At 33.6% G+C, this 19,287-nt stretch overlaps 1 protein-coding gene across 4 annotated transcripts in view; it reads left to right on the plus strand.

Annotated features, from left to right (window-relative positions):
• LOC106461339 (serine/threonine-protein phosphatase alpha-2 isoform-like) overlaps positions 1-19,014 on the plus strand; it is a 35,757-nt gene extending 16,743 nt beyond the window's left edge. Inside the window, exon 7 of one of the 4 annotated variants that reach the window (XM_013921157.2) lies at positions 16,819-19,014. In XM_013921157.2, the coding sequence (XP_013776611.1) occupies positions 16,819-16,926 (108 nt within the window). In that variant the 3' untranslated portion in view covers positions 16,927-19,014. Of the gene's footprint in view, positions 1-14,973; positions 15,233-16,818 lie in introns of those variants that run through there. The other 3 variants (XM_022388210.1, XM_022388211.1, XM_022388213.1) reach the window with 3 other exon arrangements.
• The last annotated feature ends 273 nt before the right edge of the window (positions 19,015-19,287 follow it).

The following is a 19,287-nucleotide window of genomic DNA, read 5'->3' on the forward strand; positions in this document are numbered from 1 at the left end:
AACCAATTGTGAAAGAGAGGATGTGACGGGTGGGTGTGGCAGGAGGGCTCTGATTTTCTCTTTGATAGCTCTGTAACAAAACAGAATAGAGTTCATTAAAATTATGGTCTGTTTTAGCAATAACGATTTTATAGAGAGCATTTTACATTTAATTTCATATATTTTCGAGGGGTGCTGGATAAAATAGGGATGATGACGTGCTAAGACAAAATATGTCACGTTGGTCACACTAGTGGAAATTCGGGATTTGTTTTTTATATTTCAGTATAGAATTAAGAACTTAAAACTTGTATACTTATAAAATATTTTGTATTATTAGCTAAGATGTTATGCTATTTTAATTGGTATAATCTAAACAAAAAGTAGTTTAATAAAATTTTGAATATAAGACACTAAAACCTTGTGTCATGTGTAGTAAGGGTTCCCAGGGCAATGGGGTTAAAGAGTTCTTCCTATGCACTAAACTTCTATGTATAGACAGAAACTAGGTTAATTGCTCTGTATACTAGTAAAATATGTATTATTAGCTAAGATGTTATGCTATTTTAATTGGTATAATGTAAACAAAAAAGTAGTGTAATAAAATTTTGAATGTAAGACACTAAAACCTTGTGTCATGCATAGTAAGGGTACCCGGGGCAACAGGGTTAAAGAGTTCTTCCTATGCACTAAATTTCTATGTATAGACAGAAACTAGGTTAATTGCTCTGTTTACGAATTCTTCTTTCAAGCTCCTTAGGGCACATTCAGAGAAAATAAAATAAATTTCATGGAACTCTTGATAGATGCCATGCCCAATCTCTACACATACAGTTGTGATTTCTCAGCCAATTATACTTAGTTGTCTTAGATGTTTGTAACAAACAGGAAGCCACATTTTGTTATACTATTTCTCAATAGTTGTATTAAAATTTATATGAAGAATTCCATTGAGAACTTTTAAAATGCTCTTAAAATTGTTGCTGCTTGCATCCACGTTAGCAATTTAGTGTTGTTTCTCACCCATAAACATGTTAGATAGGTAGACAATCAAATGTTACTTAGGTTTTAGTTTTATATGTTAGTTATGTATTAAAATACATATTAGAGAGGTTTAATAATTTTTGAAATGTAAGCCAAACTGTCTCGGTTTATCAGGCTTAGTGTAGTAGACAAATGGGGGGGTCACTCTCAGGTAAGGCAGTCTCTCACCTTATTCACTGTGAGATGGAGAGATATACTCAGTCCAATGGTGTTTCTACAAGGGGCTCTGAGGCTGCACTTGCTAGTGATCCTGGACATTCTGGATAGAATTTAGATTCTCCTTTTCCAGCATCTTCCTATATTTCGTTGGCTTCAGGAGATTGACATCAGGTCATCGATCTTTCTCATCAATGTCAATTCCTAGATCCTCCAAGGTTCACAATGGAATCATTCTTCACTCTGCTTTGGCATTTTTTACCAAGACTGTGGATGACCAAGTTCAATGTTGCTGATGCCTATCTGCACATTCCCATTAGTGGAGTTGTCCCACCACTATTTGCTTTTTGTGCACAAGTGTCAAGTGCACAAAAGTTAAAGCTTTGGACTAGCATTGGCATCGTGTGTGTTCTGCCGATTCATACAAACTTTTTCTCCTCACCTTGATTCCCTAGGCTTGTGCATACACCATTACATGGATGACTGGTTACTGCTAGCACCATCTTATGAGTTGATGGAACATCACACCCAGATTCTACTTTCAGAAGCAACCAAGGCAGGCTTTATTAACAGAGCTGAGAAATCTATTCTCACTCCACCACAATATATCGCCCATCTGGGTGTCTTTTTAAAAATGTATCTCATCTGGCTTCCCACTATGGAACAAGCAGTCCAATTCTTACTCACCTTTCCTTCTCTCACTGTGGGGATGGTTCTTTCTTTTTTGGGGATGTGGGCATCACTCAAATCCCTCATTCCTTTGGGACACATGAGATCTCTTCAGTGGTCTATACGTGACCAATGGATCATGAAAAGCAATTCCCTGGATTCCTTAGTCTCCTTATTCAGGATCAACATCTTCAATCTCGAGTGATGATTAGATGCAAACAATACAATGATAGGTGTTCCTCTACCCCCACCTCATCCAGAGATCCATCTCTTCATGGATGCTTTGATTTAGAGATAGGGTACATATCTCAATGGTCAGGAATTCCAGGGCCATGGACAGACGATGAAGCTTCCCTACATTTTAGAACTTCTTGATGTTCAATGGGTGATGTCTCAAGGTCTGGACTTCTTAAAGGGAAATGTCATCATGATTCACTTTGACAATTTCACGGTGGTGTCTTACATTTCCCATCAAGGGGGTACTTGGTTCAGGTCTCTTTGTTCTTGATTCTTGGATTTTCTTTATTGGGCCCACTCCCATCATATCATCTTACTAGCTTGCTATGTTCCAGGGGGTGATGAATTTGGTGGCAGATCAATTGTCTTACCCAATGGGATTCTTTCGACAGAATGGATGCTGCATCGCAAGATTTTCTGTTGGATTTGCTCATGGTTAGGGACACTGATGCTCGATGCATTTGCCACTCATTGAAACACTCAACTGCCAGCATTTTGGTCTTTGGTAACTCACCTTGGGCATTCAGTCGGGACTGGATGGGATTGCACCTCTATGCCTTCCCACTGATTTGTATGTTACCAAGAGTACTTGCTATGATTTGTTCAACCCCTTGTTGGGTTCTGTTGATAGCACCAGATTGGCCAGTTCAACCCTGGTTTCTGCTTCTGTGGTACCTTCATGTGTGCCACCTCTTCCACTTCCTCTTTGACCATATCTGTTGAGACAGCCACAATCTGACATTGCACATCCAGCCATCCTGAAGCTCAAGCTTCATGCATGGAGATTATGCAGTCCTTCACACGGCATCAGGATTTAACTTCTAAGGTTGCTATGTATCTGTCTCAGTCTTTGCATAGTCCCATGATCGACATTTATCAATGGAAATGGCACACATATTGACACTAGTGTATTGCGAGGAGGTTGAACCCACTTCATCTAGAAGTGCCAACCAAAATTCATTTTTTGACCTGGCTCTTTGACAAGGGTTTCACATCTTCCACAGTCACCTTATTGACCATCTTTAGATACTCGAGACGAAACTTTCTTGAATCTCTAGTGCTCTACAGCTTTCTAAAGTCGTATAAGTTACCTAACTGGGGTATTAAGGTAGTATTACATGCTCTTTAGCAACATTCGTTTGTGTCCTTAGCCTTGTGTACCATGTATCACCTTTCCCTTAAGGTGTATTTTTTGTTGCTGCTGGACTGCAGGTGTCGCTGGTAGGAGTTGTTTGTGCTGCATATGCACAGAATGCTTTATTATTCTACCTACATCCTCCTATACCCAACAGTCCTTTTTATGTAAGACACTGGCAGCCAAGAAAAAGGATAAATCCTTTTCACCAATTCATCTAGCTGCTATTTCTCACCTCTATGACCGATCAGATGATGATTGTTTGATATGTCCAGTGAGGGCCTTGAAGTGTTATGTTGCCCGTACTAAAGGTGCTAGACAATGACTTTTTATTCATTGGGATCCTTCAATTTCCTGAGATTTATCTCCAATAATTCTGTTGAGGTGGGTACGAAAATGGATCTTTATTGCTTATTCTGGGCTCTCTTTGGATGTGAGGAGACTTCTGTGAGTCACATCTCATCAGATTCATCACATTTCTATGTCCCTTGTGGCCTTGTTAAATTGTCCACTGGAGTGTGTGAGTGAGTCCAGTGTAAGTTGGTATGTAGACCTCCTACAATACTTTTATCTCACATTAGTTGCATGATCTAGCAGTTTTTTCCTCTGAGGATTTTCGACTACCCTTAGTAGATATCCTAACATCTGCTAGATTATAAGGAGGTATGAGTATCTTCATTACTAATATTGTCTCTTATTTACTTTCCAGGGTCCCATATCTCTTTTTCACAGGATCCCACTCTGTGGTGAGTGTTGCCCAGACAGTGTGCTTTTATCAAACCAATTCTGCACTAGCAACCATTAACACAATATAATTTATCTATGTTGCAACAGGCTCTGTAGAAATGAGGTGTTCCATAAGACCACCTAAAGGCAAACTGGGTGGTATTACCATACTATCAACTATAATGGGTAAAGCATAAGGGGATCCTGCCCATCCCTGCCAATTATTGGACTGAATAAATTGGGGGTCAGTTTGCTTTTAAAAATTTAGGGAACTTGGTTCACCTATTGCACTGTTTCCAGAGCATTGTTCTTCAGAACTCTCCAACATGCATTACCCCCCCCCCCCATATTCTACTAGTGGAGCTAGGGAGTCCTTACCACACCTGGTTTCCAGTCACTAGGATGATGGACAGAGGTTATTTCTCCTGAGTGTTCAAGTGAATTTTCTCCACTTTTGGAGAAAAGAGCAAAGTTGGGGCCCTCCTACCCGGGACCCTGGATGTTTTTCCAGATGTTGGTAGGAGATGCATCAGGTTCAGTATAGCATACAGGATCCCCGCACTCCAAGTTTGGTGTGTTGCCTTTTGAACTTTTTCAGGTTGAGGAGAATGTTTGTCCTCTTTTGTGTTGCTTACCTTCTTGCCATGATTCCAGTGGCTCAGAATGCATCGCTCTATTTCTACAGGTTGGGATCCACTCATAAGTATATGTATTGTGGTCCAAATGCCCTAGCCAGCAACATGAGATTTAGGGACTGTGGCCCTATAATCACAACCCAGAGCAGTGGAACCTTAGCTATCTAGTTGGGGCCTGACCAATTGTGATGAAGGATCTTGTCAAATTCCACCCACAGTGCATGAATTAGGTTTCTGATGAAGAGCATACCTGTTCTGGATGTGGTAATCTTCTATTGGCATGCCCATGATCTAAGTAGATTCATTTTGTATGGATAATGTCCTCACAGGCCCCTCCATCTTATCAATGTGGGAATCTAGCTGTAGTGTGAGCAGAAGTAAGTATGTTTTAGAAGTTAACATTTTCTTCAATTGAAAATGTATTTCCAATAATCCTTACCTCCTCTCAAGCTCTCCCACCCTTCCTCCCCACTAAGAGCTAGCGTTAGAGACTGCAGATTTAGTCAGTCTCAAAAAAGTGGTAATATTGTCTGAATGAGGTATTTGTATACAGTACCAGGATAGAGGGCACATTGACATAGGTGGAGAGTGCTATGAGACAGATATTGCCAAGGGCACTTAAGTGGTGGATTAAAGACTGGAGAAAAAATCAGACCAATGCTTAGATGGGCAAAGGAAGGAAACCCTAACAGTTGAGTAATAGCTGTAGTGTGAGAGAAGGTAAGTATTATTGGAAATACATTTTCAATTTGAAAAAATGCTAACTTTTGTAGTGTGGTTTTTTACCTGAAAAATGTCATCACCTTCCTTTGTTCATGTTTGTGTTTCTGTCAAAAATGAACAGCATCTGATGCTTTTAAGCCAAAAACTGTGGCAAGGACTAATAGGCTTATGCTGCATAATAGTTTTGATTACTGATTTTCTTCTAACAGGCATACTTATAAATATACTTGAAAATATAATTAATTTTATGTTCAACAGTGTATGTTTTATAGCGTATATTTTTAATAGACCTTGATTAGCATTATTATAATAATACTTCTCAAGTTCTTTAAGCAATAAATATTTTTGGTAATTGCATGTTGTTGTTTTTTGTTTTAAGCTTGTAATTAAACTTGTGGGAATTAGAAATGTCATTATTTTGTACCGTTAAAGATTTTTAAATATTTTTTTTAATTTTTACCATTTGTTCTTAACTGACTATGTAAAAATCAGGTTATCAATATTATTGGCGTAAGTAATTTATTAATGATATCCCTAGAAGCTAGGATACATAATAGATGAACTTATGCAATTTAGTCACAATTTTAAATGGATATTATTTTTATCATATTATGAATATGTTAACTGAATGTGCATAGGATTAATTCAGTGGACCAACCTCGAATTGGGGAAGGAATGTTGACTATAATTCTGAATTTACTATATATATCTACACGAAATGTGGCAAGCTAATAGTAAAATGTACAATCTGTTCTATATATAAATAAATATATATATATACACACACACACACTAAAAAAGATTTTACATAAGTATTTGTAATCAAGATATTTCTGTAAATTGAAGATGTCAGTCTGATTCAGACTCTGACAAGTCATGGAAAAATAAATATACTCATGTTCATCTTACAGTTTGTATATTTCATTAAGATATCTTTTAGGACCTGTGAAATGCACATATATGTTTTATTTTATTTGTTTATTATTAGTAACCTTCTATATTATATCTGGTAACTGGCATCAAATACATAATGCTTTTTGAACAGCACTCTGCATGTGCACTTTGAAGCCTATCCGTAGACATAGGGTTAATATTAAAGTCTAGTGTTTACTGCAAGGTTCATACTAATGCTTGAGAAACATTGAAATGTTTTTTGTTTTTGTCCTTTTAATTGGGGCCTTGGAAATCATATTACTGCCAAAATTTTTAAAAATTTCTTAAAGGATAATATTTAGTAACAGTGAACAAATAACGAACAACTTGCCTTCCTTTGTACTGTTAAAACAATCTCTGTCTGTCATCATATGCTGATTCTTAAAATCCGTGTCTACAAATAAACATCTTTCTGCTTACATCTACATATAATACTCATTTGACCATTGTTAATTCAACAGTCAAGGATTCACACTTAAATGTCTGAAATTCAAGCTATTAGCAGTGTTGATTCTTTGACCCAGTAGTTTTGTGTAAATATTTTTAAGGTTAAGGAAGATCAGTGCTATGTGATGTAATAGCTTTGAAGTATAAGCTTTGACATCATATGTGGCAAGCTAATAGTAAAATGTACAATCTGTTCTCTATATACACACACACGCACGCACGCACACACACACACACACACATTAAAAAAGTTGAGTCGTTATGGGTTAAAGCACTCAACTCCTAACCCTTAACTGATTTTCCTTAGTTGCTGACTAGTTTTCAACGGCGTCTGGATCTTGTCTGATAGATGGAATATCCCCAATGTGTTTGGGTGCTATGGCCACATATAATATTCGTTATGAGGTTTAGTGATGACAACAACGACTGGTAATGGAAAAATTAATTTTGATTTTTAAATCACTTTGTAACGTTTTTAACAGTCAAGGATTCACACTTAAATGTCTGAAATTCAAGCTATTAGCAGTATTGAATCTTTGACAAATCTTTGTGCAAATATTTTTTAGGTTAAGGGAGATCAGTGCTATGTGATATAATAGCCTTGAAGTATAAGCTTTGACATGACTGAAAACTATAGTGATTACTAGTGTGAAACTGTCACAACAGAATAGATGTTAAAGCTTACTGTCTGATCTTCCTTGTTAACAAGTGGTGTGTGAAAACTAATAATGCCTGTTGTTATACAAGAAGGGAGAGAAATTTCGGTCATGCAGTGAAAAATCATTATTACATGTTTTTATCAGCAGTTTATAGTAAATCGATAGCATCTGAAGTTATTGAAAAAGAGATCAGGAGTTTCAAATCAGTTCATAAGTGTTGTTTTTTAGTATTTTCTGTGTGATCCTTAAAAGGAAGAATTTGAACCTTACTATAAGAAAGTGACCTATGAGAATCCAAAATAATTTTGTTCAGTACTTTTTGTTGTTATTGATGTGTATCAGACATTATCATCAATATATGTAAATCATTATTTGCTGTCTTATTGCCCACTAGACTTTCAAATCATGCAAGTGTTGTTACAACAATAGTCTACAAAGCTCTGTTTCTCAACTGATCTAATTTCAGTAACACCTCTTATAATTTATTATATTCTGTTCAAATTAAATGTTAATAAAGTACAGTTTCCTTAGAAAACCCAATGTAATTGTGAGTAGAGTTGGCAGATGGGCTACTTGTCCATCTCTTAAATCTAGTTGTTCTGGGTGTAAGTGGTATAAGTTGCACACCTCTGTATATGTAATGTAAGAAGTAGAAAATGAGGCACAGTCTGGGAAGAAAAGCTATTATGACTTAGATGTGGTTAAAAATACCTTTTAGTAAAATATGGTAAATTTGCATCAATATCTTCCATTCTTAGTTTTAGTTATATATCTGATACGTAACTATGGTTACAGTAGATAATTTAGTGTTCCCTTCCCATAATCCTATGAACCTATATATATGTGTGTGTATGTGTATACATGAAACCATTTTTATTTATAAGAATTGTTCATGTTTTCTTAAGTTACTAGCTTGTTTTAAAGTTTACTTTATATATTGTAAAATTCCTGTGATACAAATGTAAGTTGTAGTGTTCAATAGATATTAATTTCACTGAACTGAGAAGGTTGTTTTTTATCTTAATATTTATTATTCAGTTAAGTCATTTTGTTTTCCCCAAGACAATCAATCCATTTCTTTTACAAAGTGGTGATTCTTCCAGCTAGCCTGAGAGGTATTTGTACAGCTATCACAGTATGCATGTGCAGACTTATCTCAAATTCATGGTAATTTAAGAATTCTACTATGGCAAACTATTCAGATGATATAACAGCTTGTTTATCCATATGTATTAGTAATTTAATATTACTCACACATCGCATACAAGTACAAGGACTCCTTATGTATTGAAAATAAACTTTAATTATTAGATAAAAATTGAGCTTGAACAACAATATGTTCCAAGAAGATACCTCACCTTCACACACAAAACTTGATCTCTTGTGCATCTACCTATGAGACATGCATGACACTAGCCTTGAGCTAACTTCCACCTAAAAATCACGTTTAACATAAACTGCACTAATGCATGATGACATCATCACACGACAATAGCCTTCCACCTATTGAGGGGCGACATAAACTCCTTTAACAACAACTTCCCTTAAGTACTTGCAGTCAAAATAACTTCTTCCATTGTTTTGAATGGATATTTTAAACTTAATTAATTAATTACGTGACATTTGCAGTAGCTCAAGTGACTCTGACTGTTACTTCATTCAGTGATGGTAATGATGCTACTAACATGGGACCTGTGGGTACAAGAGGATCATTGTCTGTGCAGGACATGACAGCCATTGTTCAACAAGTTGTGGATTCCTATGCATACAAGGCCTATTCCTCCTATCCATTCAGCTAACATTCCTTCTCTTCAGTTTGAACATGACCAGGATGACAATGATCTTGACCAGCTGTTTCCCCACCAAGGTTTGCTTTAGGTACTGCTTTATCAGTGAAGGAACATCTTCACCCACCCTTCTAAACCCTTTCTTGGTTTTGCAGATATGTTTTTTTTCTTTCTCCAGTGTCTTTTTCATTCCTCCCATTCTTTACTACATGAAACCCATATTCATGGTTACTTTGTTTTCCCTCTTCCTGTTATTAGGGTCCATGCAGACTCATTGCTTAATCAACTGCACCTCTGTACTCACATGCTTTGTCCTCCTCACCTACTTAATTCTTTTGTCCTGGCTTACAGCCATTCTTTATTTCTGTTCCTTGATTCCCAGTCTTTTGAATCTCTTTTATCTGCTTAGGAGCAGACTCCTTAGCTTTTATTTCACTTTCTATGCCCAATTTTCACACCTTTGTCTTTATTACCACCCTCCTATGTTACTTCTCATTCTTTCACCTTATTTCTGAGGCACTTTATCGTGTTCCTAAAAGGTTTTCTGGAGAGGTTTGTTCTGTTTTCTTCACTACCTTAGCCCATAGTATTGTTTCTGCTCTATCCCTCCTTACTTGTTTCATCTGCTGCTGGGACTTGTTGGGTTGGAATGCTTTCCTAACTAATGTTCGTCTGTCTCACTCTTATCTCCATGATCTTTGTTGGGCTCCTTTTCTTCACCCGGAGGTCTTTAGTGGTGTTCCTATTACTAAAAACTGTCATAAATCATGTAAGTTATAAACTTGCTGCCACATACATTACTACTGTATCACACCTCTGTAGTGTGTATTCAATGATGTCATGTCAGTTACTGCAGGATGCGTTAGTGTATTTTCTTCAGCAGAGGTGTTCATTACAAAGAACTAATTCCTGTTCCAGCAGCATGTTGTATAAAATCACAAATTTCCCCAGTAAACTACATCCACAATATATTCACGCAAAACAAAATAAAACAGCTGCATTGAAAAACAAACAGTGTGATATTATGTCTGTAAAAGATTGCTAAAGAGTTGATTGGTTTTGGACAAATGTGGTTACAGGACTAAGACACTTTCTTTTACAATTTTTCCTGCATTTTTGTTTACTAAAAAAAAAGAGAGAAAGAAATAGGCCTATGTAAAAAGTAAATGCTGGGTAAATGTAAATTCAATCCTGCATGGCAGGAGAAGGATTTGTATGCCAGCCAGCTGTTACCAGACTGCAATAATATTAACCATGTGTGATGTAAAATACATATGAAATACTTCAACTTTGGGAATATGGGAGAGTCTGCATTCAAGAGACACATAAAGTCTGAAAAACACAAAGCTCTAATGAACAGTGCAAAAATGTTCCATACGGGATTTCTTTCTGACTTCCAATGCAGCACAAACAACTACCAGCAACACATGTGGCTTGGTGACTGAATGTGCAAATTTTTATTTTTTATTTTCATAAGTGAACTGAAGACTAATTAGACAATGGAAAAACTGTGTATATATGACACGTTTTGCACAAGGATCTTCATGTTAGAAATCAAAATATAGTGTTAGTTGCAAAAAAAAGCCAGTGCTCACATTATATCTCATCATTTCCATCAGTCCTCACATTGGAGTGGATATTAGATCAAACTACAGTTTTACTGAGATATAATGTGTGTAGGGACCGAGATGTATGGATACCTAAAAAACATTAAAGTAGTTAACATGTCACTTTTTTTTTTCTTCACTGAAAGATTATGCTGTTTGTCTCTCTTTGTGTTCAGAGTGTTTAAGTACTTGCATAATGAGTGAGCCCCATTATTTTTACAATAGTTGTATATGTACATTATCTTCTAATTTAATTTTTGGTGTATTTCTCATGAACCACAATAGTAGTTCATAATAGAGATCACCCAGGAATTTCAAAAAAATTCTGATAGAACCTACTGGCAAAAACTATCTTACAAAGCAGACTTGTTCTTGAAACAACAATCAAGACCTATCTCAATGGCTAAGGCTGCTAAAATATTGAAAATACCAAAAAATGTTGATTTTCGATTTTTAGATAAAATTCAAAATTCTTCCATTTGTAATTATTATTATTATTATTCATATTATTTTTATTACACAAATCCACAGAAAAAAAACCAGCTATGAATATTTTATTGAAACCTGGGCAAACCTACTGAAAAACTCCTGTGCAGGTCATAGGGCTATTTTTATGTTGATTCTTGAAAGAGAAGGGTATTTTATCAATTTTTTCATTGCTACTAGCCAAGTTTCTCATAAAAGCCATTCAATCACTGAAGCCGACAGCAAAAATGGCTAGATATACTGTGCCAAAATCTATACACAGCTACTAAACAAACTCCTGTGAAAATAGTAGGGCTTTTTTAAGTTGATTCTTGAAAGTTGAGATTTCCACCCTCAAAAAGTTTTTAAGTTCTTCAAACATAAACTCTTTGAAGTCATTCAAGCATCCTAGAAACCACTTAAACACCATTATACTAAATGGAAATGTTCCATTTTGTTACTAGTCAGAAATGCTTTGTTATATTAGAGTAAACAATGTGTATATTTATAAGTGTCTCCAGCCTCATTATTATTGATTATAGTTTTACAAGCTTCTCCAGAACAAACAGCTACAAATATTTTACTGAAACCTGGACAATAGTAATGAATGCAGTATTGAGTATTCTATAAGGTAGTTTTAAAATCAATTCAAGTGCCTTCGTTTTTGTTGTCCTGAAAAATTGCTCTAAAGTCCTTCACTTTCTGCCATTGAAAAAATCCAATGTTTTACAAATGCACATTAATTGAAAATTGCCTTGATGAGGATTCATTATTTCATGAGTTCAGTGTTGTACTTTGTCTCTACATGGTTTTCTGTGACTAGTTTTTTAACAGTAGATGATTACCATTGTAGAATTCTCTACTCTTGTGAGTGGTGATTTATTCTACTGATTTTCATATTTTGCTGAAATTGCATATGTGTATTTTATTATTATTATTTTTGTTTCACAAGCATACAGTAAAATTGGCTGGGTATTTTGCACCAAAACCTAGGCAGATATACTATCTGAAATGCTGCAAATGTTGATGACCTATTTAAAAAGTTGATTTACATGGCTATAAATACGTAATATATGTGATGTTGTTGTGAGCAGCTTCCTTTATACTCTACGTACATGAAACCTCTGGCACAAAACCAGTAAATAATAGTGAGGTGAAAAAAAGCCAATGCAGCAATAAACTGTTAAAAAACATCTAACATTCAACTGAATGCATATGCATGTATGTAGCTTACAATTTTTTTTTCATTAAGTGGACATAAAACTCTTATGAAACTAAATAATTAAAAATTGTTAATTTAAAATGGATAATAGGGATCAGCAAAAAAAAGAGAAAAGGTACAGAAACAAGTTGAATCAAAATGTGAAGGATTAAATTTTCAAGCTTACAACTAGGGGCTCTAAAAAAAGTAACAAACTGGGCTGGAAATAGTGTCCACATTATTTTTTCAAGCTACAAATTCCTATTTTGACTCCAGTAAAATTGATAAGTACTGTAGACCTGGAGTCAAAATAGGGATTTGTAGCTTGAGAAAACATGAAGTCAAAAAAGTGTGAGATAATCTGTTCCTTCCTGCAAAGCTACATTTTTTAACCTTTGTGGCAAATCATGTGTCCGGCTATTTGGAGAGGTACTAAGGAGGTGATCCAATGATACCATTCTTGTCAATTGACTGGGAAAACATGATAAAGATGTGATGAACTTGAAGTTATCAAACCACTTTCTGGCATGCTAAGTTGCAAAGTATGAAGTAAAAGATGAGGATTTATTTAGTTTTTCTAAAATGTATTTTGGCTTTTCAGCCGACAAACTTGTGAAATGTCTATCGTTTTCCAAAAAAGTCAGCAACAGAGAAATTTTTAAATTTCAAATGGAGGCAAGAAAGTGCATTGTTCATCTGCTGAAGAAATTAATGAAAAGATTCTCATTGAAGTAAATTTTGAGTGACATGGTTCTTGCCTCAATTCACCTAAAATGACAAAGAATCCAGAAGAGTGTGATAAGAAATTAAAATGAATGCTACCATACTTTGTTGGGTTAAAGCAATTCCCTGAACAAAATTATGATGACCTAAATAGGCAATTTTTTTCAAGATGAAGGCACCAGCCAGCATAGCCACTTCTTTAATTATGACAGTCATCCCAGCGAGAAAGTAGCACTTGAAACCTTTTCTTGCTAAACAGCTGGAAGGAAAAGAACAGTATCTAGAACTGTGGTCCATTATCAAACTGCTGCTGGTACTTTCACATGGACAGGCTATTGTTGAAAGATGTTTTTCTGTAAATTCAAATCTCACTGTGGTTAACAAGAAGGAGGTCACAGACATCTTTCAGAAGCTAATCCAGGATGCAATCACAAAAGCTGGATGAATATAAAACATATAGGTTACCCTAAACATGATTCTGTATTGCAATTCTGCTAGGTGAAAATATGAGCAATACATAATCACCCAACAAGGGTGCAAAAAAACAAGCAAAGAAAAGACCACATGAACAAGAAATAATGGACCTGAATGAGAAGAAGAGAATGCTGGAGAAAGACATTAAGCATCTGCAGGATAAAATAGAGAAAGCTGCAGAAGAAACAGAAATCTTCAAAACCTCAAAACTGGACCCTTCAATTTAACTGTTTCAGAAAATCTCTGAAAGAAAAGAATTCTGAGCTAGGAGATGTGATTAGTAAGATAAAAAACAACAACAAAAAACTAAACTGTTTCTGGAAACCCCTGAAAGAAAAAATCTGAGTTAGAGAATATGTGATAAGTAAGATACAAAAAACAAGAATCAAATTAAATAGTTTCAGGATATAACTAAAAGAAAATAAGCTCAGTTAGGATGTGATCTGTAAGATACAGAAACAAGAAGCTAGATTGAACTGTTCCATGAAATCTGTGAAAGAAAAGAAAGCTTATTTAGAGGATGTGTGATGAACAAAATAACTGTTTCAGGAAATCTCTAAAGGAAATTAACAAGATAGGAAAAAAATCAAATTGAACTGTTTCAGAAAATTTCCTGAAGTTTTTTTGTTTTTTTTCAGTTGTCATTGACACAGATTATTTTTCTGTTTGAACATTTTGAACTGTCCAAACTTTGGATATGAGCAAATACTTCAGTTATACTGCCAGTCTGAGTAAATGTTTTGTCTTTACTCTCTTTTTTAAGGTAAATTTTGCACATCCTGAATCTGAAGTTTTAAACTAAAAATAAAATACAAAATTCTATGACGTTTGATTCTATCTTAAGGTGTGACAAAAAAGGATCAAAGAAAATAGCCAAAAACTTTTACATATTACATAATGCTAAATGATATTTTTTATGGCTTTCAGTACATGGAAATAAACTTTATTTGATTAAAAAAAAGCACATTTTGGCCCTTGAAAAGTTCTTAAAAGACCTTGTATTTTATTTACCATATCTTGTATTAATCTTATGAGTATCTGTTGGAAATACATTTTCAGGTAAAGAAGATGTTAAAATTAGAATGATATCGCCTATATCAGTGTAAGCCTAGGATAAGAGTGTGAGTTGTGGTCTTACTGTTATTGGTGTTTTACACTTTTAGTGGCTACATAACTGCTTCAATAGGTAAAGATAAGTAACAAATATATATAGTTAATGACATTAAAACTAGTTGGACATATATAAAATGAAACTTTCTGATTAATAATATTAAAAAATTCCAGTTTTCTTTCTTTCTTATTTATGTGATGTTTGAGTAATAATAAATTTATTAATACACACGAATAAACAAACTTTTCTGTCATCTGAATAGTTTGCTGTCACAGAACTCCTAGGTTACTTTGGGTACCCTGAGCTCAAGACAAGTCTGTGCACGTGCATTGTGATAGCTGAACAAACATTTCTCAGACTATTTGTTCAGCTAGCTGGATGAATAGCCACAGCTATTCTTTTGTAACTTGGAAAAAGCAAACTTGTGAGTTTGATTGATCTTGATAACTGCAAGTCTGATTGATGACATTGTTATAAAAATATTGTTACACTCATTGCTTAGTATTAGAACAAGCACTGAAATAAAGAGCAAACAGCTAGGTGCATACATACATTAATTAAACAGTATCTTTTGCATTATGTGGTGTCTAATCAGTTTTTGTACAATCCACTGTTTCATTATTTTTCATGGTATTGACCCATCTGAAATTATTAGGTTTTGCATCAATGAAAAAATGTATCAGTATACTCTTGTTTTTAGGATTTCATGGTTAGTCTGTTGGCCCTGAAAAACATTTGGAAAAGTCCTTGAATTTTTAGTTTTGATAAGTTTATGAACCCTGTTGCTAAGTCAGGTTTTTTGCCATTGATATGACAGCTATACTATTTATTAATTTAAGAACTTGATCTATCTATATATATATATATATATATATAATAGCCCAACGTCTGTCTGTCATACTGTATCTCGTAAACAGTTACTTGTAGAAAAAAAATTATATATAAAAATGCTTATTTTCAAGAGTACTTTACAAGAAAGTTATTAATTTTTGCAATTCCTAAAATTTCATATCAATATCAACATCGATCCCTCAGTCTTCATATGTGCTGAACAATCAGTCTGAGAATAAAGAAACTTATTAAGAACAAAAATGTTTCTTTTGTGAGGTAGTTTCATGAAAAAAAAGTGGGATTTCCTCCATTGACTGATTAAAAGAAATATTTTTAAGATAAGAGCATGAATGAAAAAATGCATAAAGAGAAAGACATGTTTCAACATATATATTTGTTGTTGTTTGGTTTATATATATATATATTCCCCCTCCCTATATCAGTATTATTTACGTGCCTGACTTTATTATACAATGTAAGATTAATTGATTTGAATTGAATATCTCCTCTTTGACATTTCTTATAGAAATGACAACTCTCAAAAAGCGATCACTTCGGTAGCAGACTTTTCTTGCACTCAGTAAAATGATAAGGAACATTGGCATCCATTAGAAAAAAGATCCCTGGGCTACTTAGTGAATCAGAACACTTTATTGTTCTGGATGTTCCCATTGCATCAAAACCCAAGCATTTTTGCAATGCAATTTACTTTATTGAAATAATTAATGGAATGACAAAAGACAGTTGTAATGGCCCTCTAGACAATCGTATTGTATAAATGCTCTGACCCAAGGGATTGGATTGACTGCACATTTTGTATTTATTCATCACTAGTTAAAGGAAAATGCAATATTTTTTTAAGAAATCAAATGGAGTATTTAAGAATTGAAAGCTTTTCTATCACAGAATGTTTTGTGTTTATGCTCAATCATTGAGAATCAAGTTTAGTCATACATGCACAGACACATTTAGTTACTTTACCTAGTAAAAGTACTCTAATCCCAAAGCGAAATACAGTTTTATACATGTATTATGTTATTTGGTATTTAATATTTAGTTATAAGAACCTAAGTTTATGGCTATCATATTTCTATGCTGTACCATTCAAAATGTGTGGGGAGTTGTTTTTTTATATGTGTAATCTAATTATTGTATCAAGAGTTTAAGAACATGAAAGTCATTTATTATTTTTTAATTATGTGTAGTATTTGTAAGAATGTGATTACAAGTAGCTTTCAATTGGACAAAAGGAATATAAAAAAAATTAACTTTACAGATTCTGAAACCAGCAGACAAGAAAAATTTTCCATATGGGAAGATGGCTTCAAATCGCCCAATAACACCTCACAGAGGTCAATTGACCAAGAAAAACAGCAAGAAATGATACTGTGCAGTTAAACCTTAACGTTGTTTTCCTCTTGAATGACTATGTAGGTCAAGTTTGCTGTTTTATAAACAAATGTGAGTGTATGGATGTTAAAAGTTTTAAAAGCTTTAGAATCAAAACAAAAGCTTTATACAAGAAAACATTGTTCTGTTCTAAACCTTCCTAGATGTAGGATACATATGTAAAATAAAGAATGTTTATTGTTGGTAGGTTGTACAACTGCATATCATAAGTGTATTTGTAATTCATCAATTATAATGTTTTAACAATTTTAGACACATCCAAGATTTCCTTGGATTTGATTTTGGTGAGTATGTATGTTTTTAAAGCATTTAAGAGAAGTTTGAAATAATTGTTTAATCAGCATAAAAATTGTAGATACAATCATGCTGCATCATCATAATTCATTTAAATGTTATAGCTTTTTCTTTGAAGTTTCTTTTTTTCTCTTATTTTTAACATTTCACTTCTTTAGGTGTTAGCAGATTAAAACAGCATTTGCAATTTACATTCAAAACAGTTTCAATCTTGGGAAAAGTTTGAAAATGTATATTACTTATTGAAGAAAATAGTTTTGCAGCTATTTTATTCAGTTCTTTAGTTTCTTAAATGCTCTGTATGAAAAAAGAAGCTTTATGTATAAAACATTTTTGTAATATGCTTTTTTTATTTTGAGATACTAGTTTTTTTTTAGGGGAGATTTATATATTTCAAGAAAATAGTAGTACAAAGTGTGTTTATAAGTAAATATGGTTAATCTGTTACAATCATGATTTTACCATAAGAAACAGTCACTCTTGAGTACAACATTAGAACCTGATCTTATGGCATTCTGTTGTGATTCTTCCAGAAATTGCATTTTTTTAGAAAAGGTTTATGCAGCTGGTGGTTAAATTAAAATGGCCTTAAAAATTTGTGTATACTGGGAAGAAATTTGTGTAGTTTGATTCAGTTCTGTCCTATACTTTGCAGTTTTGAGATCATCAACTTTCAGTGAAAAGCTGATATGTACTAATTACAACAAACTTTACATTGTATGATCAGTATATATGCTGTTGTTTTGTAGTTATAAATTCTCCTTATTCGTATTGAGTTGAAGAATGTGTGCATTAATAAACATTGGAGGAATAACACTTAAAAGGCCATATTTTTTTATTTTAAGAATAATTTTTATTATTGACATCAGTGTCAGTCTTTTGGAGTTTCTGTGTATTTTTATTTGCACTGTCCTCTCATTCTTCCATTGTTTTTACTTGTTTCCCTTTGGCTATATGCAACCTATCATTCAGTGTCATTTCAAATTATTTCCTTATAGCTCCAAAAACTTTCATCAGCAGATTTAGGCATAAATATTTCAATTGAGAAAACTTCATTTTGGCCTTTGACCTAAAGATAATAAATTATCCTAATCCCATTCCCTTTTTTATCATATGTTTAAAAAATCAATTATTTCATTTATCTCAGAAAATTACTTAGTAAGGTTTAAATAGCTACAAAGTTATTAGTTGCTTGAATTCTTTTGTATGAAATATAAAGGCTAAATGCTACCTTAAAGAATTGAGTTTAACCATATTTTTCTGTGTGAGATAATTCAGTTACAATTGTTTGTATAGTTTTTGAGGTGTAACAGTTTCTGCACAGACATTGAATAGTTTGAAGTAGTTTTTTTTGTGACTAAGCAATATAACCTTTGTTTTAGGATTTTTTTTTGTCCATTACTCTTGGGAAGAACATATGTTGACTGAAGATTAATTTATTAATTTTGACTAAACAAGTGGAAGTCTAACCTTAAGTACTTTAGTTAGAATTACTTGCAGTAACTTCACACTATATCTCTACTTTTTTAAGAAGTAATAATTTTTGGTAAACATAACTGTAATAGAAGCACAAAATTAATTATCTTTTAACATCAAGCACCTACTAGAGTAATGTTTATGATTTATATTATTGTTTGGCTTGGTTGCTTATGTAAATGTAGGCTTCCAAAGTAACAAAGTAAGGAATTGTCAGCATTATCATAATTATGTAGAGAAATTCATGTCATGTGTTGAATTCTTATAAATAAAGTGAAAGATGATAATTTTTTCTTTTTTTCATGTTTTGATGCTGTTTTAGCCTGTTGAGGACATGAAAAGTTTTTGTTTTAATTGTAAATTATTCTGGATCACTAAATACTATTAGCCAAATATAATTTTATTTTTTGCGGCACAGATTAACTGAAGTGTAGAGATGAGTACTGCTGAATAGTTTTCTTCACACTGATTTTAATCCAAGATTTAGCTTTAACTCAAAATTAGTGATTTACTTGCAGAGATAGAGAGTACACTGAAATTAAAATAAAAACTGCTGAAAATGTTC

Source organism: Limulus polyphemus, unplaced genomic scaffold (genome assembly GCF_000517525.1).
Source record: "Limulus polyphemus unplaced genomic scaffold, Limulus_polyphemus-2.1.2 Scaffold937, whole genome shotgun sequence".
NCBI classification, from domain to species: domain Eukaryota; kingdom Metazoa; phylum Arthropoda; class Merostomata; order Xiphosura; family Limulidae; genus Limulus; species Limulus polyphemus.